The sequence below is a fragment of the Sardina pilchardus genome, chromosome 18, assembly GCF_963854185.1.
Source record: "Sardina pilchardus chromosome 18, fSarPil1.1, whole genome shotgun sequence".
Lineage (NCBI taxonomy): Eukaryota > Metazoa > Chordata > Actinopteri > Clupeiformes > Clupeidae > Sardina > Sardina pilchardus.
The window spans coordinates 9033978-9055506 of NC_085011.1; the positions used below are offsets into that span (position 1 = coordinate 9033978).

Below are 21529 nucleotides of genomic sequence, written 5' to 3' on the forward strand. Positions count from 1 at the left end.
ACATAAAACATTTTTTTAAATACTATTTTTAAGCAGGCCAATTTGTCTTAGCAAAAGGGGGCTTGAATGGCAAAACATTGCTCGAGACTGCCACCTGTTGAGAGCATGAAAGACTGAAAAAGGCTACTTGCTGCGGTGCATCTCTTAAAACATCCACAGATGTATTTTATATGCATAATATGCTGAACATTTATTACATAAGCCTACTTTACAATTTTCATATTTTTTTTATTTTGAACACACACAAATGCGTTTACAAGGACGTAAGCCTCTTAGTTACAGCACATAGGCTACATCAACTTATATAAATTCATACACACATACATACATGCATATACAGACATACATATAACTTTGTAGGACCACAGTTGTAAGCAGTTACACAAAGCCTTAACAGAGCTTGTGGCAGGATTATCAGGTTGAACATGAACAATGTTCTATGGCAGTTTTCATTATTGACTGTGCAATGGCCTATTACATCACACACATTTTCTGCTTTTTTTTGTAACTTAACAAAGTTCATACAAACAATGTACCGTACTGTTTTGATAAAAAATACACTCTTACAGTGTAAAAATACAGCAATGTCCAAGTCCAGTGTCCAAGTCAAGGATAAAGAGGAACCCTGTATAAAGCAAATTCTGCTCCAGATTTGTGACACTGTTTCAACAATGGTGCAGTGGAAACATTAAGGAGCAGGGCACAGGGAGAGCCACACGAGGTTGGCAGCATAAAAGCAGACTTTCATAAGCACTGTGCAGTCTCCCTGGTCAGAGCAGACAAAGGCCGGTTGGATGTAGTTCTGGTCAAAGTTCTTCAAGGTGAGTGGGGACAGGTCATGTGAGCTGCTTAGGGCAACCAGAGAGCGTGCAAAGGAGTACTTTGCAGCACAGCTGACTGCCCTGACAAAACGAATGGAAGTGAAATGCATAAGAAAGCATGGGTCATCCTAAAAAGAGAGCAAAGGGAGGAAGAAAAGCACATTTAATGGACAGTTTGATTTGCCAGTACTATTTTCAATATTATTTGAGTAGAGTCACATGCACTATTGATAAAATGTGGCACATTAATGCAGTTGAATAGTCTAAATAGTTTTAAAAAGTCAATAGATAGAAAGACAGACAGCAGGTAAATAGACATATACTGTATATATACAGTATATATACTGTATATACACTGTATATATATATACATATACAGAGAGAGAGCGCAAGCGATAGATAGATAGATAGATAGATAGATAGATAGATAGACATGTTGAAGCACTCACTATGTCCGGATTCCTTCCATCAAGCAGTACAAGATCCTGTAAAGGCCACACCTCAATTTTCTTGTAGAAGTCCACGAAATGAGACCGTCTCAATCTTTTAGAGTTACACGACTGATGTTTCTGGCATTGTACCACAGACAGCTGGACCTCCTTGTTCTTCAACACTTTAGCCACCATAAAGACATTTACATTTACATTCCTGTCTATTTTTACATTATTAGATAGACATGCTCTGCATTGATGAATTCATGAATTTTCCCTATAATACATACTGAACAAATCATGTCAAAAGAAATTCACACAATTATCAGAAAGTTTTTTTTTTTTTCCTGAACTTTTTATAGTTAATATGGCACTGGCTGCCTTCACTATGAGCACTATAAATAAAAGTGATAATTTACCTGAAACACAGAGGAAATGCCTGCACTGCACTGGTTCCTCGATCTCTATAAAGTCTTTCAACGTCTGTCCCTCTGGAAAGAACAAACGCTTCTGCAACTCCTCCTTTAACAGCGACGACATTGCTAAAAAAGACAAAAAGGGATGATTCGCCTTCAAGAGGACACAGTTGTTCCTGAGTCAAGACCTTTTTTGTGGAGGTTCTGTCTGCCTTCCTCTTTTTCTCTCCCTCTCCCTCTCTGTCATTTTCTCTCTCCCTCTCTTTCTCTCTGTCATGGATTCATGAATATTTATTAAATTCCCCCCAGAGGACCAGGAAAGAACTTTGGCAATCAAACGTTTCTTCCATCTATAGCTTTATTGCAACCTCAATTAGGAGCCATTAAAATCATTTTGATCATGACAGGATACTGAGACGTGACCTCCATTAAGAATTTACTGCCATTAGCCTGCATTTTGGCAGTGAAATTCAAGACAACAGAAGCAAGTGCACATGAATTTGTTTGCAGGATGCACAAGCATCAGGCCGGAGAACATTAACCCAACATTAAAAATATCTATGGACAACTTGACACTATGACACCATTATTCAATTGTTCACTCTGATGTCAAATAATTGAATATCTTCTTTCAGGGTGAAAAGCACTTTGGGTATAATGTGTTTTACCTGATGGGGGATGTGTGTGTCTTCTTTTCTTTCCACAAAACATGTGAATGTTATGCATGTAAATCACATAACTATCAAACAGGTTGATATGTCACCTTAATATTAAAATATATACATAAATAAATATAAATATAAATATATATATATATATATATATATACCTGAAATATAATTTTTTTCAGGTGGCTACTGTATTTATATGTCATATTGAAGATTTTGTGATCACAGTTGTAGCTCACATTGTCAACCATAGACTGTATATATAGACCTATATATACAGTCTATGTTGTCAACAAATGAGGCTAAGAAATGGTTTGTTTGGGTGTTTGTGTTATGTCTAACAAGCCTGAAGGCCACTTTACATTTACGTATTTTACATTTACGTATTTTTTTATGAGGTGAACAGAACATAAGTGATCATCTGAGGCTGCGTTTAGGCTACACATATCCATACAGCCAGAGATGTTGCTATCCATTTGTGTTTACATTCTGTTGCTGTCAGCGTCACATTCATTAGAACCAAAGATTCTAGAACAGAGCTCTGTTCTAGAATCTTTGATTAGAACTCCCATCGTGCATTCCTGACAACCTTGGTTTAATTTGTATGTTGTTGTTTTTACACCCAAATAGAACTGACCATTTGTGATCTGATCAACCAAGATGCATGTTAAAAACCAAGAGTGTCTGGGAGAGACCAAAGGGACAAAAACTATTTGACTGTTCACACAAAACATAAAAAGTTGGGCTTGTGTTATATCTGTTACCATAACAGAATTCAGAATTCAACAATCACTTTGGAATTATGGAGATAATGGCATAATTTAGAAGTAAACGACTATTTCACTTATAAGTAATGTACAACATTGTTATAGTACACTGAGGAACTGTGTCTGAGGAATTGAAGTGTCTGAGGAATTGAAAAAAACATTTGAGTACAATGCAGGTGAGAGTGAATTGTTTGTTTGTAAACAATGAAAACAAATGGCTTGCCAACATTTGCTACAGAAAACAATGATGATGGTTTACTTTTTGTTGTGAATCACTCTTGACAGCAAACTGTTCCTTAATTTTCTTAAACCAAAATTCTTTTTTTATGTATATATATATATATATATATATATATATATATAAAATAATCATTTAAAGCTGAATAAAGAAGATGAGAGAGAACATTGTTCACTGATTTCCGAAGGATCAACACATGGAAATGAATATCTAGATCCATTGGTTGGAACAAATTATGGTAATTTTAGAACACTTGACACATAGACACAGAAAAATAGTTACACATTTTATCCGTACTTGAGAACCTAAATGTTTTCCGAATTACGTAATTCAATCCTAATTGTTTTAATGGGGAAGTTGTGGAGGACTGTATAAGACCAGATGTGGAGGAAGAATTAGGATATGGCGAAGAGGAGGAAGCAGAGGAGGAGGAGAAGGAAGAGGATGATGACATCTATGATGACAACTATGATGATGACATAGTTAGCAAGTATGGGAGGAGAGAGACAAAATGTGTGAATTGCAAAAAAATAGCTAAGCTATCATTGATTTATTATTTTATTTTTGTCAGATTCAGTCACTGTCAGGTGTGGCAGCCAAAAAGAAAGAAAGGAGAGAAATTTGGGCAGCTGAGAGAGATAACAGGAGAGGACTATGTAAAAGAGGTTACGCATGCAGGGAGAGGGGTCAAAGTTGTTCTTTTCCTATACAGGCCAGGGTCTGTATTCACAATGCAAACAACACCTATAGAAATATTTACAGTTAAATTACTTTTTCTGTTTTCTGTTTTATATGATCACTCTTTTGTATTTTGGTCCTCTGTCCTCTCTTCTTACTATTATGGCTTGTTCTTTTTTGTGATTAACTTTTTCTTGTTCTTGTTCTGCGGAGAATAATGATAGATCATTTCTCTCTTTCTCTCTCTAAGGATTCCATTGTGCTTCCTCTTGAATCACCACTTCTTAAGTCTGGCTCCCAAATTCCATGACACCAAGTTCCTCAGAATTCTTGACAGCAGCTGTGTCCCAAACTATCCAGAGAGGCACCTCCCTACGGTGTTTATCTATGAAAATGGCTGCCTGAGGAATAGTATGATAGGTGAACAAGAATGTGGAGGCAGAAATGTTCTTGAAGAAGGTAAGAAGATCCACAAGTGACTTTTTTTTTTTTTTTTTTTTTTTAATCAGAACTGAGATAAATAAAATGTTAAATTAATTTGGAGTCAATGTCTTTTCCCCTAGAACTGAAATGGCTTCTGTATTTTGTGGGGGCCATAGACTGAGAGCTGTGTCCTCCTTGGTTTGGTACTGCAGCATTTTTTGCTTTGAAATGAATAAAGATGTAGTTCAAAGAGGACTGTGTCTCTCATGATTTTGAGACAACTATAAATGTATGTGTAAGGTCAACATTTTACTTGGGCCGACATTTTGTCTAACCGCTCTAAAGGTGCAGTAAAGTAAAAAAAAAAAAAAAAAAGAAAGAAAAAAACCACACATTACCCCATTGTCCTGTCCTTAACATCCACTTCAGCCATTTCACATTTCCCAAACACCATAGTTTGATCATTCACAAAGCACAGATTGGACTGCATTCCCATGTCTGCTGACTGTAGGCCTACTGCTCCAGATGTGCTCATCAGTGAGTCAGCCTCAAACATGCAATGACAAAGAGAAGTATCTGTAGGCTACATCATCAACAGCATAACAAATCAGAATAGGCATTGAGTAATACATTAAGTAAAGACTTTCTGAACCCTGTTTCATTGACCTGTGGGCCCAAAGTCAACTATAAGGATAGAGTGCACTGCAAAATGAAGAAATAGGCATCAGAAGGCCTATGCTACAACTTCAAAACAGTGGAGTGAGGATCATGTCACATCACCATTAAAACTCTCATAAACATAAGCAGAAATAGGCTCCAACTGAGTTAATGACATCATCTTAAAAAAACATTTCCATTTTCGTTGTCATTACCATTGTCTTCATCAAGAAATACTCACAGAATACAGCCTGAATGAATATAACATCAGAGCACTGACATCATTGAATTTGGAAGAAGATCATAATTTGGCCCTCCCAATATGAACTTTGAACTTCAATGAATTACAGCGGGATATGCGCATATGCCAGTTAGCCTGCTAGCTGGATAGCATAACAAAATCTGATGGGAGCTACGAGGATAGGATAGGATAGGTGGTGGTACAGGAACCACCGACATCGGCGTTTGACCCATTGTCTGCCAAGACAACCAAAATTACAGCTGTCACGGCAATACTTTTGAATGATGGAATGCAACTGTGGATTAAGACATCGAAAAGCTCGATGGTATTACTGCCATACCTGTCATATACAGGGACACTGAGATCAATTTGTTTGCTAGCTCTCTAACAAATGTCGATGTACTTCTAGCGATTCTAACTAGCTATAACTAAGCAGGCTAGCCGTAGCAAGATAGACAGGCTGCTAGCATTCATATCTGTCTCTATTATGTTAGCTTGCTAGCCATTAAACTTTCTTGTCATTGACATTTCAGAATTTCTTGCTTATTATTCGTAGCATTCTAAGCGGCTAACCAGTGATAGCTGTCATTCACAAGATAACTGCAAGCTAACATTAATCCAGCTACCCAGGTAGTTTGGTTGACTGGCTGGGACGTTAACACGTTAATACGCTGACTTTTCAATGCAAATGGGTTGCAACGCTAGCAAGCATTCAGAGATAGTTTAAACCTATTAGCAGGACGATTGGTCCTACCTTTAACGTTACTGTTTCTTTCTTTCTTTTTTATATAGCAGCAGCATTTTGTCAGTCGGGCAGACATTATTTATCTTTCACTATCACTAATGTTAAGTCATCTTACAGTCACACTGTAATGTTAACTTAACATTTCGTTTCGGTTAAGATTTGCTCACCCTAATCTATGTTAAACGCTAGAAGCTAACGTTAGGCTTACTACTTGTCCGACATGACTAACTGTTAATGTTATCAATTTGTTATTTGATAATACTCCACATATCTAATCAGCATAGCGAACTGGCTAGCTGCTACCGTTGAATTATCCATCATAACAGTTAACGTCAGATCATCCTGCTTCCTCTTAGTCAATCGATGTAGATATGCTGTGTCTAGTTAGCAAACGTTAAAGCCATTTTCACAAATCGTCGGTTATTGTCAACCTCCGAAGAAAGGAAGATAGCATTAGCTATACAGCCAACATTTATCAACGTGTTAGTCATATCAGACAGCAAAATATTCAGTTAACAGTAACAATAGTGAGCTAGCTTCGCTAGCCAGGGTGCAGTGCAGAAGATATGGCAGCAGACCTTCAATCAAAATATACCAAACTGGCCCAGGAGTATTCAAAGGTGAGAACCTGACTCTTTCACCCGTTCGGGCTTGCTATTGCTATCGTATTTTGTTCTGCAGACCTTGCTGGATATATTTAGGAAACACATCTAACGTTAACGTTACTGATTGGAGCAACAGCTTGGCTGGGATACAGTATTGAGGCTGTTATTTATTTTTTTTACCAGTATAGAAGCTAGTTAAAATAATGGAAAATACAATATATGGATACAAATCAATTATTACTTAACTGTCTAAAAAGTAATTGCTGAACCATAAAACGTGGCGAATGTGCTTGCTCTGCAGAGACCGAAGTCAGCTGACATCACGGGAATTCAGAGCGTTTCCTTTTGACTTTTGAGCTTAGCTAATACTCTTTTGAAGTTGAAGACAAGGCCATCTACCACACAACTGTAGACCCAATAAAAAGGCTTGTGGGGACTCAGTTTTTTATATTATTGATTGTGTCACACACTCTCTCCATGTTGCTGTAGACTTTCTCTTCATACAGTATGTCTCTCACACACACTCACACCCTTTCACTTACTTGAGACAGGAAAAAGGATCAGTAGCGCAGGCTGATGTGTCAGCACAATATAGTCGTCATTGTTAATGTTTCTCAATGGTTGTAGCTCCGGGCCCAGAACCAAGTCCTGAAGAAAGCTGTGGTGGATGAGCAGGCCACCTCTACTTCAGTGAAGGTATTGCTATGGTTTTCATTCCAGACAGCTCAACGTTATGACAATTTTATAAACATCCTCAGTGTAGCCAAGTTATTGCATCATTATTTTCTCATTTTCTTTCTTTAAAGAGCTGTCTGTTTAAAAAGCAGGACATGGACACATAATGTATTCATGAAATTAACTTAATGTGTTTTGAGAGTGAACAACATCAATTCTTGTTAAATCCTGTTGTCATGTTGTATTTACATTTCATAAATATGTCTGGCTAATGGACCACCACCATCCACCTGTGTGGATGTACTCTTCGTCTGTACAGGATGAGCTGAAGCAGAGGGAGCAGAGCCTGAGGAAGGTGGAGCAGGAGATGGACAGCCTCAGCTTCAGGAACCAGCAGCTGGCCAAAAGGGTGGAGCTTCTCCAAGAGGAGCTGTTGGTCTCTGAGGCAAAGGGCAAGAAGAACAAGGTGAGGAGGAACTGGTGGTGGTGGTGGTGGTGGAGGGGGAGGAGTAACATGACACTGAGATGATATGGACATGTCAGCGAGCTTAGGGTGACTGCTTATGGAACTAGGTTTATACTTTTCTTTTCTTTTTTTTTTTTTTTTTTGCCTTTCCCCCCAACAGAGTAAAGGAGACTCGCCCTCCCAGCCGAACCTGCAGACTCAGATTGTGTTTGATGAGGACCTACAGAAGAAGATTCAGGAGAATGAGAGGCTCCACATTCAGGTGTGTACAGTTAAAGTAGTACATTCCCACCCAGTAAACCGGTATTAGCTACTTGACATTGTCAAAGCAGAGCCTTGCTGGACCTTGCATTAGCCCAGCGGTGTACCGTGATACCAGTTGGTTCTGTGTGCAGTTTTATGAGGCCGACGAGCAGCACCGGAGGCAGGAGGCTCAGCTGAAAGCTCGCCTGGAGCAGCTGGAGAAGGAGTCCGAGCAGCACCAGGCTGTGGTGGAGGGCCTCACCAGCAAGTACATGGAGACCATCGAGAAGCTGCAGAGTGACAAGGCGCGATTAGAGGTGAGAGGTAGAAAAGAGAGAAAAGTTTAGCAGTGAGGGAAGGTGTGATGGAGCAGAGGGAGAGAGAGATTTTGAGGAAGATGGGGAGTGACTCATATACAGTATCAGTAGATTTCAGTGAGAAAAAGAGCATTTTGTGAATCTTTTTATGCAGCATTGTTCCTGGACACTGTGAGTGGAAACTGAATATCTCCAAGACTAATGTCAGCACTGTGAAGTGTGTCATATGATCTAGTTCAGTGATATGGACTTGAGATATAGAGTCAGGATGCATCTTTGAAGAGGATGAATGGAAACGGAATCCTCTGTAATATGATGTCTGATGTTTTGCTGCTTGCCCCTTTGGCAGGTCAACGCTCAGACATTGGAAAGGGAAGCCAAGGACTGTCGAATACGCACAGAGGAATGGTAAGAAATATTCGGTGTCAAGTACATACACTGCAGAACAGGCACAACATCTGACACACAATCTGAATTTAGGTGTGGGCAAGGCTGTTTAAGATTTCAAAATAGATATTTGTATAAAAGTAACTTCAAACGTTTCTGATAACTTCAGGCACAAAAATTCTCCTTGCGAGCCATGAGCTTACAATGACATGTTCCCAGAAAGCGATGAAAAAGGGGCTATCCATGTATTCTCTTGTGTTTGTCCTCTTGATTGGTAATTCATTTATATTTCATTTGTGTGGTGATTTGCCATTATCTCTCTCTTTCTCTTTCTCTCTTTCCCTCTCTCTCTCTCTCTCCTGTGTTGTTTCTGCCTTTCCCCTCCCCAGTCAGCAGCAGCTGAGGAAGTACCAGATGGAGCTGAACCGGCAGCTGAAACAAAGCAGCAGTGTCATCCAGGAGAAAGTGCCCTTCAACGACACCAGTCAGTGGTTTAGCTCTGCATGACAGTGTTCTCTTGTGTACAGTATGCGGTGTGAAGCTTACATGGTCAAACCTGTAGTAGCTTTTTTCAGTGGCATTTTGGGAGTTCTTAACTGCTCTGTTGTTGTTGTTTGAAGTGAATAAGTGGAACTGAGCAGAAAACCGTGCTTAAAGTGTCTGTGTGTGATAAAAATACATGCTTATGTTTTCATTTGTTGTTTTTTTCCCTCCCTTCTTTAGAATTGAGTGATTACAACAGCTTGAACGTTCCTCCGCACAACCGGAGGCACCAGGTGAGTGTGTGTCTCTCTTTCTGTCCTCAGCAATGGCAGTGGCAGACTGTACAATATGTACTGCGTGCAGAGTGAAAACTGATATTGACTGACCGACCATAGTGTTCTTGGCCGTGATCGCCATGTTCAAATGTTCTTGATGATTGCTATGGCCTCTTATTTCAACTTGGATATCTTTGTTATTTACGGAGTTGAGGTCATAGTAAAGAACAAGACTCTACTCAGAATATCCCTGGTGGTGATGGAGATTCTTTGAATATTTGTATTGGTCCGTATAGAAATCAGAGGCAGGAGATTTTGAATCCCTCAACCCCTCTTTTAGTTCCATGTAATCTTTTTTTTTTCGATCTTGTTTTTAGTTATTTTCCTGTTGGGATGTAATGATGGAAGATTATGTTGCTGGCAGTTCCTGTAATCCTAATGGTGATGCTGATGATTGCATTTGTCTTGCAGCTGAAGGCTCGTGATGTGGCGGGACAGGCCCTCGGGTTCGTCCAGAACCTGGTAGCTGCCCTTCTCAACCTCCACTCCTACACTGACCAGAGGGTGCACATCTACCCCCTGGACTCGTCCATAGAGACCATCTCCCCTCTCAACCAGAAGGTGAGCAGACTAACCGAAAACATCCTGCTGTTGTAGTTCAGTGCCAGAGTATCTGATTAATATGTTGTTATATCTGCTTCTTGTCTGTCCATTTTCCAGTTCTCACACTACCTGAACGAGAACGCGGCGTACGTGCGCCCACTTGAAGACGGCCTTTTGCAGCTGCACCAAAGCATCACGGAAGACACTGTAACCATGCTGGTGAGTCCTGTCATCACATGCCTTTTTTTTACGGTGCACTAGGGGGACATTGAGCTTTATCTCTGGTACACATGCTCTTTTTATCTGTAGGAGACGGTTAACAAACTGCAGGACTTCTCAAAGTACTTCACCGCCTACACACACTTCCTTCAGAAGATCTTGCCCTACCAACTCAAAAGGTGAGCAGATTTGGCAGGGTGATCTAGTGTGTGTGTGTGTGTGTGTGTGTGTGTGTGTGTGTGTGTGTGTGTGTGTGTGTGTGTGTGTGTGTGTGTGTGTGTGTGTGTGTGTGTGTGTGTGTGTGTGTGTGTGTGTGTGTGTGTGTGTGTGTGTGTGTGTGTGTGTGTGTGTGTGTGTGTGTGTGTGTGTGTGTGTGTGTGTGTGTGTGTTAGTGATCCTTTCCTCCCTCTTTTCCCCCAGTCTTGAGGAAGAGTGTGAAGCCCCTCTCTGCAGCACCTCCCTCACTTCCAAAAACCAGGAGCTGCAGAGTGACATGAAGAGAGTTACCGCCGTATTTGAGAAGCTTCAGACCTACATCAGTTTACTGGCCTTACCGAGTAAGCCACAGTGCATTGGGTGAACCAGTGCCACCCTTTGGTCTTCCTCATGACACCATTCTTGTTGTGCTGTTTGTTGTTGTTGCTTTGTTGTTGATTTCCATACTGTCACTTTCCCATTTTGTATTCATGTACTTCAAATGAAAAATGCAGCAGCTGTACTGAATTTGCCATTTTGTTTTGTTCATTTTAAATGACTTCTCCTCACCAGATGAGTCCAGTTCCATGCATAGATCCCATTCATTGAAAACACAATAAGTGTATCAGAAGATACATTATTTTATATATATATAATATATATGTACAGTATATAGCAAAAAGGAGTCAAACTGAATATTGAGGCAACTGTACCAAGACATGTATATAGCAAAAAGGAGTCATACTGAATATTGAGGCAACTGTACCAAGACATGTATATAGCAAAAAGGAGTCATACTGAATATTGAGGCAACTGTACCCAGTGTGAGTTTGAAAGTGTCTTTGTTGTTGTTGTTGACAGGTGTGCAGGAGGATGCCATGCCTCAGAGCAGCTCCAGTGCAGTCTTCACCCAGCTGGCTGCCTCCCTGCACAGCCTTCACGACACCATTAAAGGCAAGTCAGTGCGCAGAAGCACCGCCTCATATGCAGCAGGGCACTTTGGGAAGTGTGCTAGATTTAATAACTCTCGTGAGTCCTGTGTTGATGCTTTTTAGGATGGCACATACGTCTTGTCTCTAGCTGAGCAGATGTACGCAAATAGATTTATATTGATGCATAAGAAAAAGCTAACCTTAGCCCCAACTTACAACTAATCTTCATATGCACTGTGTTAAAATCTAGAAGCAGACAGAATAGATGTTTTTATTTGGGTGGATGACTTTTGTTTTAAAAATAACTAAATATATCACTAGCTAAAACACATAGACCCACATCCTCTTGAAACCTCCAGTCAGTGCAGTTTTGGCACATTTTGCTGAACCAGGCCAAATCGCAGGAAGGAGAATTCTTTGTCTCTCCATGATATGACTTACATAAACAGATGGTTATTGTGCCGTGGGCCATCAGAGAGTGTGCCAACCGGAGAGCCCCACAGTGACATTTGAAACAAGCGCTGTCTGCAGACGTCAAAGGGACGCTATTCTGTGGGTTGTGAATGCAGCTGCTGGACATGGCTGGCATAGTGGCCCGTTTGGCCTTGTTTGATCCCGTCCGGAATGTAGTATTAGTAATGATGATGCTACTCACCCTGCACCAGAGTTCTTATCCACTTCCAGTTTGTTTGCCTTGTAGTAATTGTAATTCCTCTAAAGTAAAACACACACACACACACACACACACACACACACACACACACACACACACACACACACACACACACACACACACACACAAAGAAAATTGATGTCCTTAAAGGTTGGATATTTCCTCATTTTCTTGTTTAAAGCATTAAGATCAATTTCCAAAAGATGATTTTATATTCCTCTTTATAGTCAACTTTAGTATGTGTTCCAATACTTATGGAGGGCACTGTATGTATTGGTGTGTTACTTGCCCAATACATTATGTGCTAGGGGGCATTTCATTCAGCTGACTAACTGAGTTATCCTCCCTCTGTTCCCGGCTCCCTCCCTCCACCATTCTCTTCTGTTCCGGCCGACCCCAGAGATGTCCAAGCATTACAGCCAGAAGGCCACCCTGGAGCAAGAGCTGCCCACGGTCACTCAGAAGCTGCGCACCACTAACGAGTGCCTGCTGTCCTCACTGGGCTCCCTCACAAACAGCACCCAAAAGGTACGCCCAGGACGTCGCCGGTCAATGGCAGTTGAGTGACAACAATGTTTGGTGGTGGAGTGGTCACCGTGAATGGCAGGCTTGGCTGACAAGTGTGGGAGAAGAACTGACATAGCAATAGTGTGTTGGTGAGAACAGACAAAGGAGAATTTTTGAGCCTGCAATTGTGTCACAGTATTGTGCAGATTTTAGCCACTACTGAGGAATTGCTGGTCTGGCCAATGACATTGGCTGTCGGTTTATTTCTCAAAATGGGAAGGCCCTTTATTGCCCCACATTTTGTGCTCTGGGTAAACCACGTAGGTGTCTCCTTGAAGGATTATGATCCGCCATATAGATACTAGCAGTTTTGTGGAGACTTTTACAGGGTAGAGGAGAGACTCATGTTCAGAGTGGTGTTTTATGGGAGGCCTTTTCCCCGAGGAGGTTTTTACAGCCCAGAGCTGAGAGAAGTCGTGACCTTCCCTCCACCTAGGTCAGCTGTGGAACGCGCTCCCAGTGGAGCAGCGCGCGGTAAGCCACCGTAACGGCCGAGCTACACCGGGAAACACAAGCCCTGCGTTCGGATAGTGTATTCTGCAACAATTAGCTTCCACTGTATTCAGTGGAACTAGCTATACCAAACGTGATAGCGGTGCACACAAATCGGAAAAAAAATACTGATATTATTTTTACGCTCCATGAACGTAGCGCCTCAGTTGCGTGCTCGGTATTGCCGAGTACTGAGTGTGGCCCAGTCTCAGTAAGTGGTCCAGTCTGAAAATGGCAAACTCCTGCTGTGCACCAAATACTCAATAATATAAGTGATCAGCATATGCTACACATCCAGCATGTTGTCCAAAACCTTCTATAATCTCTATGCGTTTACTGTAGTCTCAACGTACTGTAACGTGTGTGTGACCGCTTCCTTTAGTTCCACTCAGTTGCATAAGGATAGCAGTCGTGATATCGACGTGGCCGCTTTGGAGAGTTTCCCTCTGCCTTTTCTGGGAATGAGGTCCTACGTGTAAACAGCTGGCTTTGTTCAAGATTTTATAATTTATGAGTCTGCACCACAGCTGCTGTTTTTTGTCGTAGCTCCGTGTGTTTGAGATGTGGAATGGTGTGTGTGGACAGAAAGGTGACGCTTTGTTTTGATCTGTGTGTGTGTGTGTGAGAGAGAGAGACCCTTTGCCAGGTCCACCTCTGGCATTTTGATACAGTGATATTCCAGACATGAGACTCCCAGCAGCAAGGAAAACAGTGTTTATCTGAGAAGGGAGTTAACGGCTTCAGGAGGAGGATGCCTGCCAAGACTCCACTTGGAGTGTGTGTGTGTGAGTGTGTGTGAGTGTGTGTGACCGTGTGTGCGCGCTCGGCATCTATGTTCATGTTGTTATTCCTCATATGTTTTTCTCTACAAGGTAATGCATACTATGTCGACTGCTAGTGCACATGAATGCGCAGAGAGGACGAGTGGATATTTTTTGCGTCCCCAATTAAATTTAACAGCCTCTTATGTTGAAAGTCCATAAAGCCCTTCCCACAGTTCATTATGTTGAAAACAATGCGGTGAAGTGAATGCGTAGTAGAGTACACCGCTGACTGATGACGTTTGTTTCCTGCAGATTGCGACCTTCTTCAGCAACAACCTGGACTTCTTCACCTCGTCCACCGGCTACGGCCCCAGGGGGGGCTCGGGGACCCTCAACCCGCTGCAGGCAGAGAGCATGCTGGGTAACAAGAAGCAGGCGTCAGCCTACATGCAAGCTGTCAGGAAGGTCAGCTCGCCCTGAACCACTTTCCATTTGTCTCTCCCCCACACTCGACCACTCTCTCTCCCCTTGATGGGGACAAACACACACAGTCTCATTTACCGGCTCAGGGATGTAATTAACCGCCTCTCCTCCTCTGGCTCCCGTACAACAGGCCCACACACATCGGCCACCCTTCAAGGGGCTCTCACAAACCTCCTCTTTGTTTTTGTTTAATTCCGCATTGACGTTAACCGTTCTTCTAGATCAGCTGTTTTTATTAGCTGCTGCTGCTGCTGCCTTGGCTGATTAGTTTATGGGTCGCTGCTTTGTCTTCGTTTACGTAACAGCCACAGTGTCCAGAAGGGCAGAGAATTTGTGTTGTCACGTTCTGTTAGACTAGCAGTTGAGGTTGTTGAGTGGAGTGTTTTTTTTTTTTTTGTGGCTGGTGTGTAAAAGCCTCGTGGGTGTTTTGCCTCCAGGCCAGGCCACAGTCTGTCCCCTACACCGAGGCCCTGACCAACCGCCACGTGCTGACCAGCTCCACGGAGAGTCGGGAGGGACTCACGCAGCAGGTACGGTGACCAGGTGACCTCTGATGGTGTCTTGTCACCACAGGGGCCGCCGCTAATGATGACCTGGTGTTTAGTGTGTTATTTTACTGCAGAGTCCTCTCACGAGGCCTAATGGCATGCCACCATATTATTGACTTATTAATGGGATTGATCATCATGTTGGCCACCCCCCTCATTTTGCATGCAGTGGTCCAGTAAAAGGTTATTCATTATTCCAGCTGTGTTCATGGCAGCTTGTTTACATAAACATTGTTGTGTGCTTTTTTTTGTCATTCATTTTTTATTTTGTGTTGTACATTCAGCCTGTATTTGAATGTATATGTGTATATGTTAAGATATGTATGTATGTACATTTATATGAATACACTATTTGTGTGTGTGTGTGTGTGTGTGTGTGTGTGTGTTTGTGCATGCAGGTGCTGCAGTCTCAGGAGAAGATTGCTCGTCTGGAGCAGGAGAAGGAGCACTGGCTGCTGGAGGCCCAGCTGGGCCGCGTGCGGCTGGAGAAGGAGACCCAGCGCATCACCGATCTGGAGGCCCAGCTCTCCGCCGCGATGGGGGGCGCTGCTCCCTCCACCACCCAGGCCCCCGTCACCCCCGCTGCCCACGACAGCCCCGGCTCGTCAGGGTTCCAGGACCAGGAGTTTGAGGAGAGAGGATCCAGCAAGGAGACCACCCAGAGCTCGAGCCTGGTTTGTGTTACACTGGCACAAGCACACGATTGAAGAAAGACAGGATAGCATCACCAGAGTGCATTGCTCCTGTCTCCAGTGCAAGACAGGGCAGTAATATGCTGCCCCGATAATGCTGGTTAATTGGTCTGCATGCAAACATAGAACCATAATGTCCTTCACTGCTGTCCGTAGAGCACAGCCATTATTGCTGTGTTGTGTGTGTCTGTGCTTGGCGGGTGCCTGGCGGGTGCCTGGGTGTCTGTGGATGCCAGCAGTTCCTGAGTCCTCGCTGGATGCTGCAGGAGATGGAATCGTGCGGTAGTTCTGTTTATGAGCCCCAGGATTGTGATGTGCAAGCACTTACAAGAGCAATAGCATGCATTTCCTCTGCTATTGGCCTGTAATTTGCCTTCATAGATTTCATGTGGTATTGATGTGTCTGTTCTTCTTTTGGTCTTTACAGATCGGCCTGCTGACCACCACGACTCTCAGTGAAGATGTAAGTCTGTAATTAGTTTGAAAACAAAGCTATTTGGCCAGTGGTGAAGTGACCTGGGCATATTCAGCCTTGACCTTCTAGTACTAGCATGTTAACAAAACAAAAAAAGGCCGGGTTAGATATCTCCAGTGTTTATAGTCTTTTACAATGGTCTACAAATTTACGACTGGTCCTGTCCTGTGCTGACGTGTGTGTGTGTGTGTGTGTGTGTGTGTGTGTGTGTGTGTGTGTGTGTGTGTGTGTGTGTGTGTGTGTGTGTGTGTGTGTGTGTGTGTGTGTGTGTGTGTGTGTGTGTGTGTGTGTGTGTGTGTGTGTGTGTGTGTGTGTGTGTGTGTGTGTGTGTGTGTGCGCGCATGCACAGGTGAGTGAAGAGGAGTCACGAGAGCATCTGATCAAGTCCCACTACATGTCGCGAGTGGCCGAGCTCACCTCCCAGCTGCAGATGGCCGACAGCAAAGCCGTGCACTTCCACGCCGAGGTAAGGCCATCGCCATATTTTTCTTCATTTTTTTTTCTTTCATTTGCCTCACTCACACCAGTGAAAGGAAACAGGTCGCCAGGCAACACTGAATACTGATTAGCCCTGGCTTCCGTATGGAGTCCAGTGGTGTTTGGTAATAAACTTCTGTTTTCCCCTGTTGTTCCTCTTCCTCTTTCCTCTCCGTCTTTTTGTCCCATCCTCTGACTCATAGCCGGGGCAGGAGTCTGGTGCGTGAGCTCAGAAACAGACCAGGTGCTGCCGCAGCTTTTGTCTCTAAAGCTGTTGTCTTTGGGATGTGCGCACACACTGGGCCATGGCCCTTTGGCAGCGTCTGTGTTTTTCTTTTGTGCGCAACGGGGCCATCCAGAAGGCCTTACCTCATAGCGTCCCCCAGAAACAAACAAAAGAAATCGCCCAGGGTGTAGTAGGCAGTACTCATTTTAGGGAGAATGAGGACTGGTAATGACTGAGTAAGAGGCACGACGGCGGCGCGTTCTTCCGTCTGTGGTGTGGCGTGGCGTGGCGTGGTGTAGTGTTGTTGTGGATGTCAGGGCCGGCTGATTCTGAGTCAGCCACTGTGGCTTCTCTGATGAGTAGCTCTGGCAACAGGCACTGCTTCTCCATGCAGAACAAGGGCTCTGACTTTATAACATACTGCTTTTAAAGCAACACTATGCAACAGTTTGCCCTTTTTTCGATTTTTTAGAAGCAGCTACTTTTTGTGTGATATGTAAATTCATTTTGACTGTATATGGTCACATACAGGACAGATGTACATGCCTGTTAATACATCATTGTGGAACATGTCTGTTGGATCATTGGTCTTTCTTATGTTACATGTTTTTGTAAATCATGTATGTATGATTGTTTAGTGTTGATATGTGCTTATGTGTGGTGTCCCATAGTGTCGTGCCCTGGCCAAGCGGCTGACCATCGCTGAGAAATCTCGTGAGGCCATGACTGAAGACTTGAAGGTGGCCAATCAAAACATTTCACGACTGCAGGTACAAACACATCTGTGTGTCCGTGTGCGAACAAAACACCCAAGTTCCCTCTCAACCCACATGACACCATGTCCCTCATCAGATATCACACACACACACACACACACACACACACACACACACACACACACACACACACACACACACACATTCTTACAGGAATCAAACACTCTCGGTCTGAGGTCTAACGGTGTGTGTTGTGCCTGCAGGATGAGCTGGCCACGACTAAGCGCAGTTACGAGGATCAACTGAGCATGATGAGTGACCACCTGTGCAGCATGAACGAGACCCTGAGCAAGCAGCGCGAGGAGATCGACACGCTCAAACTGGGCAGCAAGGTCCGCCGGTCACCAAGTACACACACACACACACACACACACACACACACACACACATCCAAAGTCAAAAGGATAGAAATATGTCGTTTCAGGTTTAGGTGTCTACATTCACAAAGAGGGAAACACAATTTCATGTTTCAATGTTTAGTTACACACTTGCCGTTAAAGTTTCATTGAGGCGTTCATAATCAATTTGAACACACCAACCTGTACAAAATTGAAGACAAATTCTAGAAATTGCAAAAGGCGTGACATACTGTAGTGTTGCCCACATGTTGTCCATGTGAATGACCAAATCTGAGGTGGTGCTTGTGAAGCCATGAAGGCCTACAGCCGGTGTCGTGTTTCTGGTGCCCGAGTGGGCCATGACTGTGGGGGCTGCCTCTACACTGATGGGAAAATCACCTGCCTGCAGGCCCTGGGAAAGCCATTAGGCCAGAGGCAACTTAAGTGACAGGGGCTGTTGTTACAACCCTTCAGATGAAAGGGTGAAAGTGTGTGTGTGTTAGAAAGTGTGCTGGTGTTTCAGCCAGCTTTCATGTCGGCGATCTGAGAAGGGTGAGATGCCTGTGCCCCCAGCTCACATAAAAAAGCTGGCAGCTGTGTTGGCCAAGGAGTTTTAGCGATTACTGAGGTTTTGGGTGGAATGTCATGTTCTACTCTGTAGATACTTTGATCCATAACTATTGCTTAAACCCCCATTAACCTGTGTTTACTTAATAGACTTTAGGGAAGTCACAGAATTATACAAACACCAATATAGAAAAATGGTGACAATTTGCACCGATATGAGTAAATGTTTGGTTTGTAAACCTTTTCATCGACAGGTCCTAATTCCTTTAGTCTCATACGACTGTTCTCTGTGTATCCATTTGCAGGGAAATTCTAAGAAGAATAAGGGCCGATAGTGATGCACTCGGCCCAAGGACACCGCGAGGAAAACCGGAGGGATAACCTATGGGGCCATCCAGCACTGTCCTGCCATCCACCACCACTGCAACGAAGAGAAAGAGAGAGAGAACGAGAGAAAGAGAAAGAGAAAGACAGCGAGATCCCACTCTCCTGCGATTCTCTCGATCTTGCCGGGGGGGCTCTGGGGAGTGAGTGAGTGAGTGTGCTGCTCTGCTCTCTTCGAGAGGAAAAGCCTGATTTATTTTTTCTTTTCTATTTGTCCCATCCGGTTCCATACACACGTATGAACTGTATTTGTGAAGTGCTTCCTGGTGCTGGCAGGAAGCAGCTGCCCACTGCTCAGCACATGACGCCCAGCGCAGGAGGGGCCGAGCCTGAGGAAGTGCTTATAGGTTCAGGGGCCCCAACGCTTTACTTTACTTACTGTGTGTGTGTGTGTGTGTGTGTGTGTGTGCGCACGTGTGAGAGAGGGGAAGTGTGTGTGTGTATGTGTGTGAGAGAAGGAGTGTGTGTGTGCATGTGTGTGTGTGACTGAGAGAAGAGGAGGAAAATTGTGTGAATTGTGTGGCTAGACACACACACACACACACACACACACACACACATCAACGTGGGATAAATTCATGTCAAACACAAGGACTTTTGTCTCGGGCATTGGGTGTGGGGTCATTTTAATCATGTGAGCTTGTGGCGAGAATTCATTTGTTCATTTACATGCGTGACAGAGGCACTGTTAAGGGACTGGCAGTGACAGTTTTTTTGTATTAATGTATAACTTGTATAAATTTTATATGCAGAGATAGTTGTAGATGAGAGCAAATATGTACAATGAATATAAACGAACCAGTTAGTTCATGGAAAAAAAAAAGAATAGATTTGCCTTTATCTAGTTGGTATGACAGACGAGAGACTGATTTGGACACACACACTTACAGTACCCTCCAAATGTTTGACTTTAGTGTGTCTGGAGAAAGTTCAAATAGCTGTTTGCTATTTGATGACTAGAGGCGAAGGGAATCTAGAGAAAAATGAAATTGATGGGCCTGTTATTCAAAGTACTTTTAAAGTAGCGCTCTCATAACTCAACTGTTAATGGCTGTGCACTGACTTCTGTCTTTAGAGAGGCAGTTTGAAAATAAGATAGGGATCACCAATGGATCAAAAAGGGTTACGTATGAATATACACCTCTTGGGAGGGGGGAGGGGGGAGGGGGAAATCATGTTTAATATGTGTCGTTCAGTGTGCTTTTTCTTTCTTGAAAATGTACGTGCTACATAGGCATTTTATTCAAAAGGCGCTGAATGTTTCACTGAACCAATGAAGCTGTTTCATGTTGATGTGTCGGAAAACAAACACCATCACTAGACGTGCACAGAAAGCAGTGACGGAATTGTGGGAGCTGCAATGCTGCCGACAGTTTTTTTTACACCAGTGGTGATCTGACATTTGGAATGGAAATACATCTATTCCATTTCATGTTCTGTGTGGCTTATCAACGCTAATTTGTGTGATGGTGTGTTGGCAAACTGTGCACACTCTCCCCCAGTTAATTGGAAGAGTTCCCCAGCATAACTCTTATCATCGTTTACACGTGAAGTCAGATGACTGGCAAGATAGTTTACAGATGACATTTTCCAGTGAATTTCCATGCTATTCTTTTTTTTATATAGGCACAAAAAAAAGTTAACCACTGTGAGAACACAAAATGTGAATAGATTGCCAACACACCTCCTTTGAGTGTCTGTGCAAAGAAATTGTATGTCATTCAACTAAAATTTCCAAAATTAAAATAAAAGTGCTACTCAAAATCTAATCTACTTTGTTGTTGTTTTTTTTATACCGGTAGCCTACATCAAACCTAACGTAAGAAACCCTCCTTCCATTTTAATCTAAAATAAGGTTCCGCTCCTCAGCCTGTCCAATGTGGGAGTGTTTACTTTGAGTGAGCTTGTTCATCACAAGTCCCTTTATCAGACGTTGAATGGCCAGTCAGCGTGTGAGAACAGGGAGGAGAGGAGAGAGGGGGGGCTCTTGATTCCCCATACTGATCACATTTGCATGGCAGACTGCCAGCGCTGTGCTGACTCTCTCACCCCTCCGGCTCTTCTGTGTTTGTTTTCATGTTTATTTTGGGCATGCTCCCAAGGGGGCTCTACCCCGACTGTGCTGTGGGGTTGGCAGGGATTCCCTCCCTCCCTCCCCTCCCACTCCACTCCACTCCACTCTTTGTTTATCTGTGGGAAAAAAGTTCCAAGGAAGGCCCCTGGTACCTTACCATCATCATGGGCACACACTTGTCATGTAGTGGCCATGATATTTGCTTTCTGAGAAAGGATGTTAATGATTGAACTGTGCTCGGTGGTTACAATCAATCAATCAATCAATCAATCAAGTGTATCAATCACTTTTCATTTGTAAGTATGCACAAGTGTTCTAGACATTTGGCTGTTTTGATAGACCTGTATTGAAATATTGTTGTGGATCATGGCTGAGGCTGACCGATGTCTGTAAATGTGTGCAACACGGCAGAGACATAGCACCACAACGACACAAAAATGACTAAAAAGACTACTTTGATTTAATTTAATGGAATGGTAGGACAATGTATCGGTGTACTAGAAGCCTC

The 21529-nt window shown here is 43.1% G+C and overlaps 3 protein-coding genes across 3 annotated transcripts; 2 read left to right on the top strand and 1 right to left on the bottom strand.

The window, feature by feature from the left end:
* Positions 1-263: 263 nt before the first annotated feature.
* On the bottom strand, positions 264-5298 carry exoc1l (exocyst complex component 1 like). The gene is made up of 4 exons (XM_062519583.1): positions 4841-5298; positions 1672-1794; positions 1271-1434; positions 264-949 (listed from the first exon to the last, which is right to left on the bottom strand). The coding sequence occupies exons 1-4, from the start codon at positions 4905-4907 to the stop codon at positions 689-691; spliced, it is 615 nt and encodes a 204-aa protein (XP_062375567.1). The 5' UTR covers positions 4908-5298; the 3' UTR covers positions 264-688.
* On the top strand, positions 3124-4692 carry LOC134064490 (phosducin-like protein 3). The gene is made up of 6 exons (XM_062520417.1): positions 3124-3279; positions 3483-3579; positions 3699-3831; positions 3913-4059; positions 4270-4478; positions 4583-4692. Exons 1-6 carry the CDS (start codon positions 3274-3276, stop codon positions 4621-4623), a joined length of 633 nt encoding a protein of 210 aa, XP_062376401.1. The 5' UTR covers positions 3124-3273; the 3' UTR covers positions 4624-4692.
* Positions 5299-5488: 190 nt separating the features above from the next.
* On the top strand, positions 5489-20714 carry ppp1r21 (protein phosphatase 1, regulatory subunit 21). The gene is made up of 22 exons (XM_062519582.1): positions 5489-6705; positions 7318-7386; positions 7685-7831; positions 7992-8093; positions 8227-8391; positions 8741-8799; positions 9168-9262; positions 9502-9554; positions 10008-10157; positions 10257-10358; positions 10449-10537; positions 10779-10915; positions 11415-11507; positions 12559-12686; positions 14294-14446; positions 14902-14994; positions 15411-15686; positions 16132-16167; positions 16529-16645; positions 17554-17652; positions 17862-17990; positions 18869-20714. Exons 1-22 carry the CDS (start codon positions 6652-6654, stop codon positions 18896-18898), a joined length of 2376 nt encoding a protein of 791 aa, XP_062375566.1. The 5' UTR covers positions 5489-6651; the 3' UTR covers positions 18899-20714.
* Positions 20715-21529: the final 815 nt, after the last annotated feature.

Coding starts and splice junctions, on each gene's coding strand:
- LOC134064490 (XM_062520417.1), top strand. Junction 3,832..3,912: donor GATGATGACATAGTTAGCAA/GTATGGGAGGAG, acceptor TATTTTTGTCAG/ATTCAGTCACTGTCAGGTGT. Junction 4,479..4,582: donor CAGAAATGTTCTTGAAGAAG/GTAAGAAGATCC, acceptor CTTTTCCCCTAG/AACTGAAATGGCTTCTGTAT.
- exoc1l (XM_062519583.1), bottom strand. CDS start 4,907: ATGATCAAACTATGGTGTTTGGGAAATGTGAAATGGCTGAAGTGGATG. Junction 1,795..4,840: donor GTTAAGGACAGGACAATGGG/GTAATGTGTGGT, acceptor TGTCTTTTTTAG/CAATGTCGTCGCTGTTAAAG. Junction 1,435..1,671: donor GCATTTCCTCTGTGTTTCAG/GTAAATTATCAC, acceptor TGGTGGCTAAAG/TGTTGAAGAACAAGGAGGTC.
- ppp1r21 (XM_062519582.1), top strand. CDS start 6,652: ATGGCAGCAGACCTTCAATCAAAATATACCAAACTGGCCCAGGAGTAT. Junction 10,538..10,778: donor TTGCCCTACCAACTCAAAAG/GTGAGCAGATTT, acceptor CTTTTCCCCCAG/TCTTGAGGAAGAGTGTGAAG. Junction 16,168..16,528: donor CCACGACTCTCAGTGAAGAT/GTAAGTCTGTAA, acceptor GCGCATGCACAG/GTGAGTGAAGAGGAGTCACG.